The following is a 20321-nucleotide window of genomic DNA, read 5'->3' on the forward strand; positions in this document are numbered from 1 at the left end:
GGAGTTTTATGTGTGTTTGATACAGAGCTCTGACATGAGTAAACATTCCTAATCACTTCACTGGAGTGGGCATAGCTGCACACATGCACAAACCAATGAGCAGGAGGAGTCGCTTCCTTCACTGAAGTGAGTACATGAGGTTACACGTAGTCATTGTGGGCTCTGGGTAGATAAGAAGTGTCATGGTAAGCTTATTGAAGCTGGTATCAGAAGTCAGAATCACAATGATATGCATAAGCCTCCTACACTTGTTCCTCAGTCTCTTCCTCCTCAAAACACATGTCCACCCCCCATGCTGGCAAAATATTTTTTTATATGATGCAATGGTAAGTCAAAATACAATGGCATGAAATATAATTCTTCTTGCACACTGGAACAGCCTGGGAAATAAATTCCCCAAAGTTATCAGTCCACAAATGTTTACTAGCCTGCCCACATATACGTACATTAGCCATTTGTGGCACATTGCCAGACTGAAAGAAAGAGAAATGTTTCAGTTTACAAAAGCTTCTCTGCCTGGTTACCTATATTCAATTCTGTCTCATCACAGGTGATGAGGTAAGTGGCTGTTTACAAGCCAGCTCTTACATTTGCTTTGTCCTGCTAAGTAACTTCAAAAAGGGTGCAGGAAGAATAATATAAAAGACAGATTTTGACCCTCACTGCTGCTTTTTGAGGGCACACAATTTGACACCTGTGCAGTCATTGAGGCATGCAGCAAGTGATTAAAGTCTACTCTGAATGGATAACAGCTTGCAAACAGTGCTGGCTGGCTTACAGTCACAGTTCGACTGTCCTCTTTCTGTAAATACATGACATTCTAGTAAAGTCTACATTCCTCGTGTCAGTGAAGGCACGACTCTTATTATTTACTTTCGCTATAGTTAATATCTAGAAGATAACAATTAACTAATTAAAGAGCATATGCTCTCAAAAAGAGTCCCTGGAAAGTTTCAAGCTACCTTCACACACAAGAGCATTAAAGATTTGCAAGACGTTTCATGATTCTGGTATTTCAAAAGCAAGATTGATAACGAGGCTTAAATGGAGAGTCTAGGATATGTTAAAGATTAAATTGCAAAAATACGGTGTGCTTCAAGAACACAGGTTGTGGTTATTAACATTTTTAAAATACTGCATAATAAACCAGAAACATGTAAATGATACTGAGGAATAATCACATGTGGTCTGAAATATGAAAAGGGAAGGGACTGCCTATCACCCTTCCTAAATGGCGCCTGTGCTATTTCTCTTGACCCCATTATTTATTCAACATTAAACAGTGTAGCAGTGGAGTATGCAGACTATGTTTCAATTTATATAGTTTCCCTGCTTGGTCACCTATAGCCAATTCTGACTCTCAACAGGTGATTAAGAAAGTTGCTGTTTACAAACCTGCTCTAAGAGAACACCTTAGAAAAAGCCCTCTAGGGACTAGGTCATGTATCTGCAAGAGCCATATAATCTTTCAAATGTAAGAAGAGACCTCCTAGTTCAAACCAAAAATGCATCTAACATCACCCTGTTTTTCACAGTTGCCAACCAGATGGCTCCGGGCAGCTCACAAGCAGCACATGAAGACAGCAGCTCTCTCCAACTGCTGCTCTGTGGCAACTAGTATCCAGTTACTTGCTGCGTCTAAACATGGAATTCTATTTAGCCATTATTTTTGGTAGCCATTGACAGATCTATCCACCATGATTTCCCCCCATTTAAATATATTCCTCCTTCATAGGGCACTTACATCTGTCCCATGTTTCCCAATCTGTTTAAGCTAGTCTAGTTTTGATGAGAACTGGTTCATATCACTGAATTAGTGAGCAAAACCAAATCCATAAAATTTAGGGCTCTTTTGCTAGTAAGCTAGTAAAGGGACCCCTGACCATTAGGTCCAGTTGTGGCCAACTCTGGGGTTGCGGCACTAATCTCGCTTTATTGGCCGAGGGAGCCAGCGTACAGCTTCCGGGTCATGTGGCCAGCATGACTAAGCCGCTTCCGGTGAACCAGAGCAGCGCACGGAAACACCGTTTACCTTCCCGCCGGAGCAGTACCTATTAATCTACTTGCACTTTTGATGTGCTTTCTAACTGCTAGGTTGGCAGGAGCAGGGACCGAGCAACAGGAGCTCATCCCGTCGCGGGGATTCTAACCGCCGACCTTCTGATCGGCAAGTCCTAGGCTCTGTGGTTTAACCCACAGCACCACACGTGTCCCAGAAGTCCATGCAACTCTTGCTTTTAAAAGGTAGACAGGGAACATAAAAGCTCCAATGGACCAACTCAAAGTCCAACATTCTCTTCTCACTGTGGTCACCCAGATGCCTAGTGGAAGCCTGCAAGCGGGACCTGGTTGTAACCTCACTCAGAACCAACACTGCCACTGCCATTATATCCAGCAAAATAATTGAGCGGTTGTATACATGGCACTTTCTGCAATAACGTGCAATGCAACATTACATAAATCACTTCTTTCTCCCCCACCTCCCTGCTCCCCCAAACATTTATTTGCAAATATGAAGCAGCTTTATTTGGTCTAGCCAAGTATGTTCTGTGTGGACTGGCAACGGTCTGTAAGCTTTCAAGCATCAGGAGATCTTTTTTTATACCTGCTATATGAGATCCTTCTACTTGTAAGTTGTAGGGACTGATCCTAAGTCTTAGGTTTTGGTATACAAAGCACATTCTCTGCCTCTAGTATGCCCCCTTCCCACCGTGACAAACGTGTGTTTCCAAAGGCATACGTTACTTGTCAGTGATAAAAAGATTTTAACACATATTGTGATGGAAAGTCTCTCATCCCAAAGTGTGTAGTGGATGCCTGGTGAGAGCAGTGCAAGACCACTTGCTTCAAGCTGACAAAAGCATCCAGAGAAAATCATGCAGAGCTGGGAATCACCCCTAGAACAGGGGTGGGGGACCTTTTTCAGCTGGAGGGCCACCTTCTCTTATGAGCAACCTTTGGGGGGCTGCATGCCAGTTGGATATGCCAGTTGGCTGCATTCCAGCAATACAAAAGCCTCATGTTCTTCTACACATGCATGGATCTCCATCCAGGCAAGCGAGAGGCATCATTACATTCAATGACACATTCCAGATTAGCTGAAACCCTGGAGGGAAGCACAGAGTAGGGCTGTGGTGAGCAGAATGGGCTAAGGAGAACCTCCAGGGTCAGACATATTCTGGTAGGCCATATTCAGCACCAAACATATTCAGCCCCAAACTACCTCCTTGTAGGCCATATTCAGCCCCAAACATCCCCATCCCTGGCCTAGAGATCAGACTCAACAACTACAGGTGGAAAGAGCAATTGCCATACATGCAGGAGAAGCAAAGCAGCTCCCTTTCATCTTTCTTTTGCGGACAGGAAGGCAAATACTTCCCCATCTGAAAGCATTTGAAGGGTGGAAACTCAAAGAAAACAACTCATTGGCTTTTTATTTGCTTTAGTGCCCTTGGTATTTACATGCCAGGAGGAACGTAGTTCTCGTTTGCAGAAGCCCATATTAGTGGCAGTGAAGCTTTGCACTTTCCTTGCACATCCTCTTCTGCAACTGTACGGGGGGGGGAGGGGGGGAAAAGGTAGCCAACTCCTGAATAAATTCACCATCATGATTTTTGTTCCTGATGCCTCCTTGGCCAACCCAGCCAGGGGGAGAACGCGGGTGGTCCGTCCTTGCGGGGGTCCGGATTCTCGCCCCACACAAGAGAGGGAGAGCAGAATCAGGCCGGCCATTCTTTCAGGCCTTTGTCCCCGCTCCCTCCATCGCCGGCGAGGCGGCGCTGCGGACGGTCCAGCGAGAGAAGAGGCCCTCGCAAGGCGGCGGCGACTACAGGCCCGCCAGGCCTAGATGTACCCAAAGACGCCGAAGATGGGGGGCGGCGCGGCGGGCTTGGTGGGGATGGGCTTCCACACCACCGGCCGGTGCACTTTCGGGCCTGCCCCGCCGCCGTCCGCCTTGCGGAAGGGCTCTCCCTCCGCCGGCGAGGCCGCGTTTTTCCTCCACAGGCTCAGGCCCGGGAAGGGGCCTACCGGCGGAAGGGAGGCGGCGAGCGGCGGCGGGTAGACGCCCGGAGAGGCTTGCGGTCCGTGGTACTGAAATGGACAGCAGCTCCAGGAGCTCAGCACCTGCGCGGCCTCAGCGTCCGGCCTGCTTCCCGGCGGGCTCTCGGCAGCGCTAACCGTCCCGCCATCCGGGCTTTTTTTACTTTTCTTTGCCTCAAAGACGGGCAAGTCCTTGGAGGAGGAGGACGACGACGACGGTGACGAGGAGTTGGAAGCGGCTCCCGCCGGGAAGGCGACGCCGTTCCCGCCCAGAGGGCCCGGAGCCGGCCGGGGCTCTTCCCAAAATGAGGCGGGCAGCTGCCTTTTCCTCATGGGCACTTGGTCGGGCCTAGCGGTCGCCTCAGAGACGCCCTGCTGCTGCTCGCCGGGCTCTGCGGCCTTGCAGGCCTTGCTGTCTCTGTCGCCCCGGCCGACAGGAGCCTCGAGGCCTCCTCGCGCTCTCTCCTCAGGCGCCTTCCGCTCCCTGGCGGGCTGAGGCGGCGGCTGCTGCTGCAGGTGGTGGTGGTGATGGTGGCAGCGAGGCAGGCGGGAGTATTTCTGGGAGAAGCGCTTGAGCTGCTTCTGTAGGTACTTCCTATGGTCGACGGAGCGCCGGCACGGAGCCGACTTGTCCAGGGCCGCCTTGATGTCGCTCGAGGCCAAGTTGACGAAGTTGAGGAGAGTCTTCACTTCGCTGTCGGCCGAGGCCATCTCTCACAGCTCCGAGACCGGGGAGGAAGGCCCGTCCATGAAGAGGAGGGATCCGGCCCCCGCGCTCCCCGGGCAGCGCGGCTCCGCAACCCCCGAGTTACGCGGCAGGTGATGATGATGCTCAGGCTAGGCCAGTGGTTCCCAAACTGGGGTCCATGGACCACCCCCAGTGGTCTGCAGAGTGTCTGTGAAAAGGCAATTAAAAATCATGCAGCATCGAGCGCGGATCATTGCAATAGATACAACAAGCTAATAATAAAAATAAATAAATAAAGCGGCCCCTCCAAGACACTGCAATTTTCAAGTGGTCTGTGGGAGGAAAAGTTTGGGAACTACTAGGCTGGGCTAAAGGGGGACGACAAGTCGCCCTTGGCATAAACCCCTGAGGGAAGGGACAAAGGCAGACACGCTAGAGAACTTTTGCAAAGATAAAATACCTGACACACACCATTTTCACATTTCCCTTTTGCACACACCATGCATTTGGAGCATCTGCAAACGCGTGTGGTGGGATGGGATTCAGGACATGTGTGTGTCTCCTGTAACGTGTGAAAGTAGAAGGCGGCATCCCTTTTGTTTTTAGCCGCATGCAAAGTGGAGATGCGTTTAGTTTGATGTTAAGAAGTGGCATGGGTTTGTGCTGCAGGTCTGTTGCATGTACATTAAAGACCTTTTTATCCTTTCCCACAAAAGGTTCTGCCTATGTTACGTACAGTGTTAAAAAGAAAAAAAGACTCTCTTCCCGATTTTGCTGTAGTGCTGCTTTACTGACATCTACATGTATACTTAGGGCAAGAGAGACTAAGATGTGCTTTTAGTGTCGCTTATGAAAATGCCCAACATATTGACATGTTCCACATCTCACACATCTATTATACACAGCTGTTTTTTGTGTGTGTGTGCATGGACACACATTCTTAATGCCATTGATAGCTGCTTCACATAGTTATCCACAAAGCTGTTAAAAGCTTCATTCCAATACCCAAATACAATTGTGTCATGCACACTTTCTCTCATGCAGACACATTCAGGTTACTCTATGCAAAATACAAAAGCGGCACTTGAGACAATAACTTTAGATAAACATGCATTTGGTCCCAATAACTAGCCAAATATAAGTATTGTCTTACATGTTTGTTTCTTCCCATATAGACTCAGGACCAAGGTGCTGCTGTACTAAACACACATTTCTTTGCAACCCTTTTACAAACTCGCCACTGATGCATACACTCATACCCTATCTGACATATTCCTTCCCCTCTCTCCCAGTCTTACAGTCATCATTTTCTACTACTATGGCCCCACTCGTCAATCTTGTTAGACAGGTAGCATTTAACCATTGATTAGAAATCTATGCATCATTTTCTTGGCACTCGATAAGTCAAAGACACACACCCTCCCAGCTAGATTGTCTCTTAAATATTGAGTGTTACTGTAACTGTGGTAGAGAAGAAGCTCACCAGCTAATCTTGTTACATAGGTTAGACACTACCAACCTTTAGAGAAGCAGCCGGACCCTGTGAGTGTTTTGCGGCACTTGAGTAAACTGAATGAATATCAAGTCCTTCTAGTTAGGAGGCTTTCTCAGGCCAATCAGAAGCCACTTTGCCAAATACAAAGCATCCCAATCAGGCATTAGGCTCCCCGTTCTCACATTCTTTGCCATCACAAATTGTCACCATGGGGACAGCCACAGAAAGACAGCTAATAAATACGATCATTTCCCTGTGATGCCTACCATTCCCCCCTTTCCAGCCCCCCGCCCCCCTTTTCTTAAACACAGTCAAACATGATATGCTGAGGATGAGTAAAGCAAGTTTGCTGAGGCCCTTTTCTCTAAACTACTCCAAAGCTGTCTGAAGGCTGGCAGTAGCCATGCTTGAGTAACACTGGACAATGCTAGTTTCGAAGACCTGGCTAGCCTACTTTTTAAACTGTTCTTGATCCGGGCCTCTGCTCCCCCCCCCCCAATAAAAAATCCACCAAAGGGAGGGTGATGTCAGAAAAAGGTAGGAATGGAACAAATCTCTAAAGAGATGTGCAGATATCCATGGAAAAGGAGCTTGAGCGCTCAAGAATCTTGTCTTTATGTTTGCCCCCTCAATTGAGCCACACAAAAGCTGAATTACCCATTCAAACCACCGGGACAAAAGGATGGAGTTGGATAGTACTCTTGCATCTGTAGTCAAACAGTTAGAGACTTAAATCGAGTCGTCATGATGGAGAAAGAGTTAGACAAAGCCCATAGAATTGCCATCAGCAAACATTTTCCTGTGTCATATTAGTGGGTCTCCATGACTCCCCCTGGCCCAGGGACAATAGCACAAGTTTGCACACTCGACTACTGTCACCCTGCCAACGCTGGCAAGGAGCAGAAACAGGACAATCCTTTAAGGGGAAAGCATGCCCACTGCAGGGAAGGTAAGAAGAGAGGGAAGAAAAGCATGTGAAATGCTAATTGAGCTGCTTCCTTTATTGATTCAGAGTTATGTGAGTCCTCATCCTCCTTGCAGGATTGTCCGGTGGCAATAACTTAATAGCATGCTAAACCTGGGAGTCCCACACTGTGTGCTATCCCCACAGAGATCTTTAATAGCAGTGGGGGGAGAGTGAAGTTACCCTGAATGAATTTCAGAAATGCTAGACATTCAGGAATAAAGCCAGCTTGCAATGTGGTACGTCCACTCACAACTGAGACTGGAGCAGACAGGAGTCCAAGTGTTTTTCAGTCTTAGCACACTGCAGACTTCATGTTATATAAAATTCTGTATGAACACTCAAATACTAATGCTGATCTGGGCACTAGCTTGTCAACCAATGTTTTAAAAAAACAACAACCGCTCTATATGATTGACTTGAAGTTGAAATATAAGAAGAGCTTTAGAAATAATAAGTTAAACTAACATCCAGATCCTAACCTTATTTTTTCAGAAGCAAATTTCATTGATATAAATGGAGCATACTCCTAATTAGCTTACTCCTAATGAAGTGCATAGGACTGTAGCGTTCTATTTTGTGAACGTTCTAGAAAATATACCTAGATTTTGGATAATTAAAATTTATCATCTCCCTTTGAGTCAAAACTGTTTATTTATTTTGATATTTGTCCCCTTAGAGCACTGCGTAGCTGTGAATTGGTTGGCAATTTGTGTAGTTTGGGTTGGAGTTAATTACCACAAATTAAGGGTAAACTCACATAACCTTTTTGGAATGTCAAGAAGTAGGTTGTGCAATTGCATACCGACCCCAAACTGTTGGTGAAGCATTTAATATTTTCTCTCACCATGGAAAAAGAAAAGTTAACTTGATTAATTTCAAATTATGCCAATTGTTATTTTAATGTTCTAATTCTTTTTCCAGCATTTATTTCAACAGCAGTGACCCTTAGCTGGAAGATGCAGTACAGACAAGAGGTTGCTATTTTTGTGAACTTGCTTAGAGCAGTTCTCAACAGTGTCTGGAAGCTAGTCTACACCACCAGATAGGCAATAACCTTCTGCCTCCCAATTTGAACAGCAATAGACACACCAGCTGCTCATTGCTTCTGACTTGGCTTATGCAAGGGGCCGAACGTCTGAGATGCCTAATGACGGGAATGCTGTGCCAAAGCCTCTTGCTGTTCACACTGAAGAAAAAAGTCATTAAGTCCTATCTTTGTGTTCACAATGGCTATATTCTGCCTCCTATAGGGAGCAGGTGGCGCTGCGGTCTAAACCACTGAGCCTCTTGGACTTGCTGATTGGAAGGTTGGCAGTTCAAACCTGCATGATGGGGTGAGCTCCCATTGCTCTGTCCTAGCTCCTGCCAACCTAGCAGTTTGAAAGCACACCAGTGCAAGTAGATAAATAGGTACCGCTGTACCTATTTATCATCACAGTGTACCTATTTATCATCACAGTGTTCCGTTGTGCCAGAAGCAGTTTAGTCATGCTGGCCACATGACCCAGAAAGCTGTCTGTGGACAAACGCCAGCTCCCTCAGCCTGAAGCAAGATGCCCACCAAACCCCATAGTCGCCTTTGACTGGACTTAACCGTCCAAGGGTCCTTTACCTTTTACTTTTTTTACCTTTGCCTCCACAGTCAGCGGCAATTTGCTTCTGAATAGCAGTTGCTGGAAATCAGAGGAGGGACATGCTATGTACATTGGAAGAGAGGTGGTATAAAATCTGTGGTCAGGCTAGAGTTGCAAAGAATGTTACCTCATTTTGACTTTCAGGTCAAACTTTTCAGTAGGCAGAAATACGTCCTGCTAAATTACCTTTTTGAAATCCCGCTCTTTGCTATCGCTTCCCCTGTTTGCTGCTTCTTTAGTGTCATTTTTGCCCTGCTTCTGTGATGTCTTTTTTCCGGATTCATACATTCATTACATATACTTCTCAAGCAATCACTGAAAAATCTGGAGCACCATTCAGTTCTGCTGGGGGGGCGACGATGAAAAGCAGTGAATGCTTTTGGCTGAATGAGCTCCCAGAGTCATTGCAAGAAAGTTTAATGAGGTACAAGTTTTACAGATCGCAGCAAACTTATGCCAGATCCTGAGTGATTATTAGTAGCAATGTGTATGGAAAAACACCAGTAGGGATGCAATCCCATACTATATTCTTAACATCACATTCCCTTTTGCATTATTATTTAGGACCTGATGTATTTAATGTTTTAAGACCCCCAGCTAAATACTCCATGCTGCTGCAGAAAGTTGTTCTTGATGTGCCGACATTCCCTCCTTTAGAGACCCCGTTCCCCTGCCGCTGGATGACAATAGGGCAATGGAGTGAAGAGCACGGTTTTCTGAATAAAGGAAACCCTTTCAAGGTCAGACTCAGGTTGAGCTGCACAGGGGTTTTCCAAAGAGGCCACCGGAACCCTTTTGTTCCTCTCTCCTTTAGCCATGTACGTCCCAATGTACATCTGAAAGAAACAATTAACAATAGGGCACTCCTCTTGGAGTTTCTAATGCACTTTGAAGTGCCCATTGAGGAAAGGCATAAGAATGATACATCATTTTAACTGTGAGACTGTCAAAGTTATACAGCAGTTGAAAAAAATGCCTCCACATGCCTTCCCAGCATGCAGACAGGGACCAGCTGTAGAGCCACTTCATATCTGACATGTCACTCTGTTGACAGCTGGCTTCCTGAGTGTTCTGGTATGCGGAGGTTTGAAAGGGGTGGGGAATATTTCACAAGAGCAAATGCTTTTAAAATGTGGCAAACCTTCCTATCTTTCAAAACCTCTTTCTTTTTCTCAAAAGAGGAAAAGGTTGGGTTTGTGGTTTTTTGTGTGTTTTTTTTAAAAAACTACTTAAGATGACGTCTTGAGTTTGGCCATCTCCAAATTAAATACAGAAAACGTATGTATACAGACAGACAGACAGACAGACAGACAGATGTAAGACTTAGTAAGAAGTCATAGTTGTGTACTCTTTGCTAGGGATGAGAAACTATTCACCCCATGTTCTCAGTTGGTGCAAGAGGGTCACCACAGAATGTGGCCAGGTTTATTCACTACCTTCCAGGTACCCCAGTGCACTCAGTGACTGCTATTAACTTCTTTGAGGGAAATAATGCCTGTACTTGTGGACAAAATTTCAGTGGGTATAAAATGGATGGCTCCACTAATGGAGAACCACATAGAGTCATAAAATGCCTCTGTTGGTAGAGTCATAGGGGTGTATTCCACCATTTTGGGCATCACATGGCAGGACAGAGCCTCGAACAAAGATGTACTCTCCCAAGCCCACATTCCCACCATGTTCACACTCCTGTCTCAGCAATGTCTACAACTGGCTTGGTCGTGTCCACAGGACATGCTCTATGGGGAGCTGGCTTCAGGCACCAGGCCCATTGGAAGAACAACTCTGCATTACAAAGATGTGTGCAAACATGACATGGAGGCTGGCAACACTAACCCCACCATATGGAAATCCTTGCGGATGATCACAGTGCCTAGAGATGGAGAAGCAAAATCTGTTGGGAGTGTTAACTAAATACATGTAACTAAAACCATGCATCCTTTAATCTCCATTGACCTTCATTCTAATGAAATCAACCCCTGGCTAAGCACAGGAACATCTTGACACTTGGAGAGCGGAGCAGTGCATAATAATAAAGGTAAAGGGACCCCTGACTGTTAGGTCCAGTCGTGGACGACTCTGGGGTTGCGGCGCACATCTCGCTTTATTGGCCGAGAGAGCCGGTGTACAGCTTCTGGGTCATGTGGCCAGCATGACTAAGCCGCTTCTGGCAAACCAGAGCAGCACATGGAAACGCTGTTTACCTTCCCACCGGAGCGGTACCTATTTATCTCCTTGCACTTTGACGTGCTTTCAAACTGCATAATAATAAATACTAATAATAAATGAAATAACTAACAATCTGCTGCCTTTTCATGTCACTCAAAATCAGCTGCCTGGGATGACTGCCTCATTCTGTCTAGTGGTAGGGCTGGCCCAGACACCCATTATTTCCTTCATCTGTACCCCAAATCAATCTGCAGGGGTGAAGTGGGGCAAATGCCTTTCCCAGTTTTCATGGGGATCTGTCTCCTGATCACTGAAGTACATCACTTTCTTACTAGCCTCATATTAATCATGTGGCTCACAGTAGGTAAATTATATCAAAAAGAAACAGAAACTAAGCATCATAAGTTAAAAGAGGACATCTCAAAGGATGGTCAAGACTCTAAAGCCATGTAGCATGCAGTTTGGCTGCTGAAGCTTAGCAGGGTCAGGACCCTATAAGCTGCCTGCAAGCTATATGTAAGCTTCTTTGATACCCTCTTTTTTCTTCAAGGATGGATAAATAATATTTAATTTTGGGGGCTCGCAGAGACACATTATCATATCCTGCTTGAAATTCAAACCAGGCTGATTGGTACCAGCTAGCTGAGGTTTGAAGTTAGAGACCCGCACTGCAGAACATTCCACTTTTGAGAGTTAAGAGCCCAGCTTGAGCATCCTGTCTTCCTTTGTCCAGTTCTCATGCACCAATCCAAAAGTGCAGAATCTTCTTCCTGTTCAGGAAAGGGTGCAGTTGACTCACCAGCTAAAGCAGATGATAAGCACCCTTCGCCACGGAGGTCACCTGGGCCTTGATGGACAAAGGTGGTTCCAAGAGCACTCATAAACAGCATGCTTGTACTTTCAGAGGAAGTGCAACCCCATCAAGGACACTCAAGCCCCCAAATTATGAGACCTGGAAACCACAGTATCTCTGTCTAAGGAAGATTAGTATTACTACTACTACTACTACTAATAGTAGTATTTATTATATTTGTTACCTGATCTTCACTGTAAGGTCCTGGAGTGGGTTAAGTGCCCTAACAATAAGAGTTCAAAAGCCCACGGAAAAGAGCCATGTCTCCAATGACTGTCTAAAGCTGTAAAGAGAGAAAACAGTAAGAATGCCACAACATGAGAGTAGCATCAGGGATGTGCTTAATATATCCTGTCAGCTACTGAAGGGGCAGTTGCTCCAAAGCTTGCCTCTTCCTTTCCCAGCTTCAGCCCTGTATACCTGAAGGAGTGTCTCCACCCCTATTGCTCAGCCCAGACACGGAGGTCGAGCACCAAGGGCCTTCTGGCAGTTCCTTCACTGCAGAAGTGAAACTACAGGGAACCAGGCAGAAGGCCTCTCAAGGGCGAAGGGGTGTTCATGAGGTGGGGTGTCAATATTTGCTTTTTCTCAGCTTCTCATTTCTCCAGTCCTAATTTCAGGTAAACCCATCCATTTGCTTCCCCCGCTAAAAAGTTTGCACAAAAATTGAATGTATCTTCTCACACACTTTTTCTAATAAGTGCATTTTTGTACCCAATTTTGCCTCATGTATGCATTTTCATCAGATGCATTTTTAGTAATATGTAATATGTGCATTTTTGTGCATAGATTTGGGAAGTGTAAAATGCAAACTCGACCAACTTCTCTCCCATCCTTATGAGTGAGTGGGAAGCTAAATTGACACTAGAGCACTCAGTTGATCCAAAGTAAGCTTGTGTCCATAAAACTGGATGGATGGAGAAACTAACAGACAGTTACATAGATGGATGGATGAATAGATAGATTATACATAGACACACATATAGTTACATATATTTAATGCAATCAACTCCATTGCTTTTCTGGGGCTGGATGCAGAGCAGAGTTCACAGTCTTGCACGTCTCCTCTTTGCCTCTCTGCCTCTTCTACTCTGGAGATTTACATTATGAGCTAAATTTTGAGGCCCATGAGGACGGCATGCAGGGGGAGGGGAGGAGTTGCTTCTACCCAGAAGCCTGCCATTCAGGCAGATGGTGGAATGATTTGATATGAATAGCCGCTGTCAGTCTCATACAGCGAACTTTTCAATTGTGCTTTGCGTTGGACGGCATGTGACTAACGCCATTCTTTTGCAGGCTGCAGGCAGGACACAGCTGTTTCTTTAAGAAAGAAACTGGTTTCACTAATGGACAGAAAATTTATGGCTAAATCATTGGAGGAAATGCACGGCGGCCAACACTGCGCTTACATAATGAGAGCCAACCAAATCCCATAATCGTGGCTGTAACCAACTCTTTTTCTTCTTGAAAGCATGGAGGGGTGTGTGTCTGTGTGTGTGTGTGTGTGTGTGTGTGTGTGTGTGTAGAATGGAGAGAGTCTCTGATCTGAGGTTGAAGCTTGTGCTCATTTTGTAGCTTTGCAATCTTAAGCCACTAAATCTCCCACCTAACATTCTGCATGAGAAACAACGTTTGGGCTGTTAAAACACACAGAGAGTTGGACGCTGTTAAAGTGGGTGAGACAGCAAGCCAGGTCCTGGGGGAGGACCATAACTCAGTGGTAGAGCATCTGCCCTGCATGTAGAAGGTCACAAGTTCAATCCCCATCATCTCCAGGTAGGGCTGGGAGAGACCTTTGTCTGAAACTCTGGAGAGATGCTGTGTAGCCACGGCTGATCTAGATGGATCAATGGTCTAACACAATATAAGGCAGATTTCCTATGTTCTCCCCTTACAATTCTGCAATGTCTGCTTTATAAAAAATTTGGGCCATTGCTCTCTGCAACCTTGCTACAGTGGAACCTCGGTTTTCGAACGTAATCTGTTCTGGAAGTCCGTTCGACTTCCGAAATATTCGAAAACCGAGGATCAAAGGACTGTCAGCAGGTTCAATGGGGAAAATTGAGAAACGCGCCTCAGAAGCCATTCGACTTCTGATGCACATTCAAAAATGGAAGCATTCACTTCCGGTTTTTTGGCGTTCGGCTTTCGAAACATTTGGCAGCCAAGATGTTCAAAAACCAAGGTTTGACTGTACTCTTTTTCTGTCCCTTCTCCTGTTCACTAATCTGGCATCTGTTAGTTGATTTTCAGGTAATGAGGCCAATAGGTACTGCCTTCCCATTGCAAATGGCCAGCCGATTGCATTCTGGTTTGAACTAGGACCATGAGGGACAAAGAATTAAAACAACCCACCCAGCTCACAGTCCTAGCTTCCGTTCCCATTACAAGCTTTTTGATCTATATATTAAATATTGCATACCTGAGCTAAAGACATCAAAAACATTGCATCTAGATGCAATACCTTGGCCAATGGAAGTAAGGCTTGTGGTTGTATGGATAGATATTAATCCGCAACAAGAGAAGTGGATTCTCCTGTTTAAATACTTTTCCTGGGTTAATTCTCTGCTTTTTCCTGGACATTTTCACCAAAACCTTTTGAACCAATGGAAGGTGAACCCAGGTAATGCAAGTAGCAGACGAAGGCCCCTTGACTGGGGCTACAGCAGAGAGCAATGTGTTAAACCCCCTTGTTGCCTGCCAGGCACCTGAAATTGATCTCCCTGTGCCTGGGCTTTACTATTGAAATATCATTCATGCAATGAGTGAGTGGTGTCTATTCTAGTTTGGTCCTAAGATGTAGTTAGTTCAGGAGCAACTCAAGACTGCAAAGAAGTGAGCAAGAACCCTCAAACCCAGTTCTTCAACTCTGCAGCCCCACCCCCAGTCTTAGCTAGAACATACAGTAGAACATGAGACTCTTAATCCCAGGGTTGTGGGTTCAAGCCCTATAGTGGGTGAAATTCCTGCATTTCAGGGGGTTGAGCTAGATAACCCCTGTTGCCTTTTCCAACTCTACCATGCTATGATTCTATGCTCCCACCTGAAATGCCTTCTATAAACAGCAGCTATAGGGGTAATCACAGAAGATAGGAGGTGGTTTCCTCGCCCCCATAATTTGATCCCTGCTATTAATGATCCAGTGTCCTATTCAGGGCTCCAGCACATTTGCTTTTTTCCCTGTTGCCTCCAAGGTTCTGCTGTTTTTAACAGCTTTAAGTATATTGTTTTTATTCCTGTAAGCCATTGTTATTGATCCTAAAGCTGCAAAGGGAGAATATAAATATTTTTAAACAAGATGCATACACAGGATGGTGCAGTGAGCGATCTGTGTGCCAAGTGCATGCAATGGGCAGGCCTTTCCTTCATCCATCAGAATGACATACATTGCGCTAGTGGGCTTTAAATAGCAACGATCATTGTGCCTCTTTCCCAAGGCCTCTGAATTTCCCTGGGGTTTTTTCCCCTTTCCTACGTAGGAGCAAATGTGAGAACACTGTCAAATCAATGCAACACAGTTTCCGTGAAGTGACACCAGTTACAGTTTTCATCCATACTACATATACCATTGTCCTCCCTTCTGGGCACTGTCCCTCGGGACTTCACCTCCAGCTCTGTGCCCAGAACTTGCCAGTGGTACAGATGTTAAATCTTTGGTTCTGTTCGGCATTGGCCCTAAGCTGAATGCAGACACGTTGAAGTTTATTTTATCCTAGTTACGTGGGAGAGCATTGCTTACATGAAGGTATTGCGATGTCTGCCTTGGCACACAATGTGAGAAAGAGGCCGAAGAAGGTCTGCTATAGAGATTCTGGGAGCTGAACTGGGAGCCTGGTGGGGCAAGGTCTTTCTGTAGAAAGCTGGCATTTGTGGGCTAGGAATTCCTGTACTTTAACAGTAGTATGCAGGAAAATCTTGTCCTGTTCTTGATTCTGATTATACACAACCAGCTGGTCACACTTGTATGGATTTAATGCAACCCCAGCAAAATGAGACTACAATACCAAAACTCAATACTAAATTCAGCAAGCATTTACCTGATTGCAAAAAGAAGTTTAATTGCTTTCCCTTAATATGATATAACCATATGCAGGCATAGAATAGGAATGCAATGCCATGAATGCAATGCATTGTTTAAAAAATAAAGCACCTTTAAAGCAATAATTTGTAAGTCAGAGAATATCAGATGTGACTATAGAAGTCAACTTGCTCCAATGGACAGCCCTCAACAGTCTCCATCCATCCAGGACCTGATGAACCCAGTTAACATGCAACTTACAGCGGCGGGAATCAGCCTTTGCTTTGGACATTTTGCAAATATTCAGCATCTGGACAAGGTGCTTTTGTACAGTGACAAACTCCCCTTCCCCCTTGTCTCCCAGAACCGGAAGATGCATGAAAAGGGCAGAGCAGAGGTTGGCTTCACGCAGGCATTGCTTAGAAAAAGCCCTGGAGAGGAGGGGACTTAGATAGCTGTGGGAACTTTCGGTCTCAGCAACAGATCCATGGGGGCCTGACTAGTTAGCTAGAACACTGAACAGGAGCATTCCACCAGGCATGTTTCAGGTCCTACCTAATATAGCTAATAAAGCTAATAACTGTTGATTAGAATTAGAACTCTTCTCCATTACATCTAAGCTGGTGGCTGTCATCATGTTATTTTTCTCTTGTTCTTGTGTGAAAAAACTTTTTTCCCTCCTAAATTGATAATCCCAAGTTCTGGTATGGGGAGAGATACAGCGGGTTGCAGTAGAGGTTCTCCATATTAGCTTTCTCATGAGCAAACCTCTTATAATATTAATTATTTTTTTATACCTTATTATCTTCAGGTCTGCATTAAATTATCCCCCCCCCCAAAAAAAAATGCTTGTTGCATACAAAAACATACAGACACTGAAAAAGAAGTAAAAATAGCAGAGTTGCAGAATGAAATAATGACAGCAAACCAGTTTACCAAAGCACAATCATACTTCACTGAATATCAGATATATTAAAAGAAGAAAAATGGGGCAACCAAGACATCACACCATATTTCAGATGTGGGTGCACCACAGAGTTATTACATATAAACTAGAGCAATTGTCTGTAACGGGAGATGGCATATCCATAGTAGCAAAGTTTAGCTGTTGAGGACCAGCTAAATATATATATGACTCCCTCTAGTGACTGGATCGAGTAAGCATACCTTCACTGTTATTTTCAATGAAGACATGAAGAAATTTGTTTGCAGGGCTGTTCTGCAATTTGTCACTGATACAATAATAGTGCATTAGTGGTACATTTATACTGGGCTGTCCACACTTCATTCTGTTTTATTAGTTCTGTGATGTTTCCCCAATGTCCCTGTCCCAGACACCTGGAGGGATGCTCTTGCACTGTAACACAACAAAAGCAAGAAAATCCCACCAATCTTGGGAACATTTGTAATCTGAAAAGCTACATGATTTCAGCAGGAAGTTATAGGACACGCACTGATTGGAAATGAAGCAGTGTGTCTGCCTTGGAACTTTTGCACGTGCAAGTAGCATCATTAGCACAATTCATCATGTTTAATGATGGTCCAAAGACTTGTCCCAAAGCAAATAAATCACAAATGCACAGGATCACAGCTCAGATTCATTAGTCTAGAACAACTACCGTGGCTGGTTTTATATTCATAATCATTAAAAAATGTTACTGTGCTCTGGATGACCTTGGAAACTTTTGTTGATGGGCAGTAGGCAGTAAATGAATGAATGAATGAATAAAATTTAGAGCTGTCAGCGCATTATAAAAAGTCATTCAAAGAAAGCTGTACAAAATTAATATCTGCAGTAACTGTAACAGAGGATTAGACAAATTCGTGGAGATTAGGGCTATCAGGTTCTCCCTCCACTGTCAGAGGCGGCATGCCTCAGAATATCAGCCACCAGTATAGATAATTCTGAATAAGGTGGGCCATTTGACAGGTCCAAGAGGGGTCTTCTTTTTAAGTTTCTATGTCTTCTCTCCTGCTTACTTGTCAGATGGCTTCCCTGTGGCAGCAGTATGTGCTCTATTTATATTGAAAAAATCTGTAATGAAAGATGCCAGGAATGGTTAATCTATGTTTTTTAGTGTGGGGGGGTCCCCCCCAATCTGTAAGCTGCCTTGAGTCCCACTAGGATAAAGGCAAGGTAAAAAAGGTAAAGGTAACGGTATCCCTGACCGTAAGGTCCAGTCGCGGATGACTCGGGGGTTGCAGCGCTCATCTGGCTCTACAGGCAGAGGGAGCTGGTGTTTGTCCGCAGACAGCTTCTGGGTCATATGGCCAGCATGACTAAGCCGCTTCTGGCAAACCAGAGCAGCGCACGGAAATGCCGTTTACCTTCCCACCGGAGTGGTACCTATTTATCTACTTGCACTTTGAGGTGCTTTTGAACTGCTAGGTGGGCAGGAGCAGGGACCAAGCAATGGGAGCTCACCCCATTGCGGGAATTCGAACCGCTGACCTTCCGATCGGCAAGCCCTAGGCTCAGTGGTTTAGACCACAGCGCCACCCACGTCCCTTTAAAGGCAATGTATAAATTATGATAATAATAATGGAAGAGGTATTTAAGCTCAATGGCCATGAAAACAGTTTCTGGGCTTGTCTTGTGAATATTAAACTTGCAAGGGAGTGCACAAATTGACTAGACTAGAGATCTGGGAACAGGCTTGATTCAGTATGCATTTAAAGTCAAATTTATCTACTTCTCACTTCCTGAAACTTTCTGATATATTTCCATAGGAATCTGGTTGGCCACAGTGAGAAAGAGGATACAAGTCTAGATGGGCCTTTATTCTAATCCAGCGGGGCTCTCCTTATATTTTTATACATGCAGTATTTTTAGATATGTCATGAGAAAGAAGCCATTTCTCCATTCCATTTGCAAATGATCTTATTTAATATGAAAACTGGCAAACTTGTGTGCTTCTGAACCCGATGGAGACAGTTAAATAAAAATAGTTTTTGATGGATTTTATATATTGCTTATTCAGACAACATTCAAGAATCTCTGCACCACTGGCAGGACTTCCGGGACAGCGCCATCGGCAATGGCGGAGTTCCTCTGACAGAGAGGAACTTGCTCCGTGAAAATCGGGTCTTGCCGCCGCGGCGAAGGCAGAGACCCTTTAAAAATCCCAGGCGGAGGAAGCCTGGGAACGTGGGATTCGGCTGACACCAGGAGCGCCTCCCCTACTCGCAGGGAAACCCTTTTTCGGGGGTCCGAAGCGACGTGGGGTGAGTGGCGCGGTGTTTTGAATCAACCGCTACTTTTACGGAGTGAAGCCGCACAGCCGTTGCCGGAGAGCGCTGACTTTTTCCTGTGGACAATTGGACTCTAAACAAGTACCCGTGAGTAGAACGGAAAATTGGATTAAGTACTAAGAAATATTTTAATTTGGCACTGAAACGGGAAGGTTCTAAACAGGAAGTCCGCCTCCCGTTTTTTGCAAATAGATTGAAGCAAAAACTTTGTAAGCTAAAGTCTGGAAAGTCGTATATAAAGTTCTAAATTTCCTTCATTCATCACCACCAAAACCCCTCTTGGAAGCAGGAGAAAAGAGGGGGATTTTTGACTGTTTAAGCCTGCAGGAGAGAGAGTAAAGAAAGATAAATTTTCCACCGTCTCAAACCTGGGAACGGGGTGTCAGAGACAGAAATTTATGGGGAAAGTTCATCGACTGTGAACGGAACGCCTTTTGACAGATAGTAAAAAAAAAAAAAAGAGAAATATATTGATTCCAATGTTGCTTCTTGCAATCAAAAGAAACAAAGTATTTGAAAAGTGAAAGTAATGTTTCCTTGTCCTGCTTTTAAAAGATGGATACAAATAGAAATTGTCTCCTCTAGAGGGAGCTTGTTAATTTGTTGCCGGAGCTGATCTGGGGACCTCACAGCTGTATGATTAGGATCGTGAGACCAGACTCTAACCTTGGGGGGGAAAATGTGTTTACAAGAAGTCTTGGTGCTTGCTTTTTGCAAGACAAGTGCCTTGCTGGAGCAGATGCATGAGAAGATGGATTTGATGACTGTTGCAGTTAAAAACTTTGGACAAACGGCGAATATCCATATAGAAACCATTCAGGAACCAGCCCAGGAATTTGTTTTGATAGGGCAAGCGCAAGGGCAGAAGAAAATGGAGGAGGTTGTTGTTGAACCTCAAATAACACAAATGGAGAGACCTGAGGCCTTGCAGGAGTATAAGCCGCTGTTCTTGAAGTTCAAATCTGGAGTGGACCAGGGGGGGTCTGGAGTTGTGAGGGCTCTTAATTTTGGAAAGACTTTGAAACATGCTTTTAAATACTTTCTGGATTACAGTGTTGACTGTGGGGAATGGGACTGTGGGGAATGGGCTGATCTGCTGAGGAGAGATGGAGATACTTTTGGATTGGAGTCCTCCCGAGACCTACCCCCCAATGAGATAGGAAAGAAAACAAGAAAAAGATCAACAAAAGATAAAGTAAAGGGC

At 44.9% G+C, this 20321-nt stretch overlaps 1 protein-coding gene and 1 long non-coding RNA gene across 2 annotated transcripts; one reads left to right on the forward strand and one right to left on the reverse strand.

Annotated features, from left to right (window-relative positions):
• Positions 1-3408: 3408 nt before the first annotated feature.
• On the reverse strand, positions 3409-4752 carry FAM181A (family with sequence similarity 181 member A; the record flags this gene model as incomplete). Its single annotated transcript, XM_080992387.1, has 1 exon — positions 3409-4752. The coding sequence occupies one exon, from the start codon at positions 4750-4752 to the stop codon at positions 3844-3846; it is 909 nt and encodes a 302-aa protein (XP_080848513.1). The 3' UTR covers positions 3409-3843.
• Positions 4753-7092: 2340 nt separating this feature from the next.
• On the forward strand, positions 7093-8403 carry LOC308470431. The gene is made up of 2 exons (XR_013982422.1): positions 7093-7173; positions 8113-8403. It is a non-coding gene; the product is annotated as an uncharacterized lncRNA (long non-coding RNA).
• The last annotated feature ends 11918 nt before the right edge of the window (positions 8404-20321 follow it).

Source organism: Podarcis pityusensis (assembly GCF_964106645.2).
Source record: "Podarcis pityusensis genome assembly, chromosome: 1".
NCBI lineage: Eukaryota > Metazoa > Chordata > Lepidosauria > Squamata > Lacertidae > Podarcis > Podarcis pityusensis.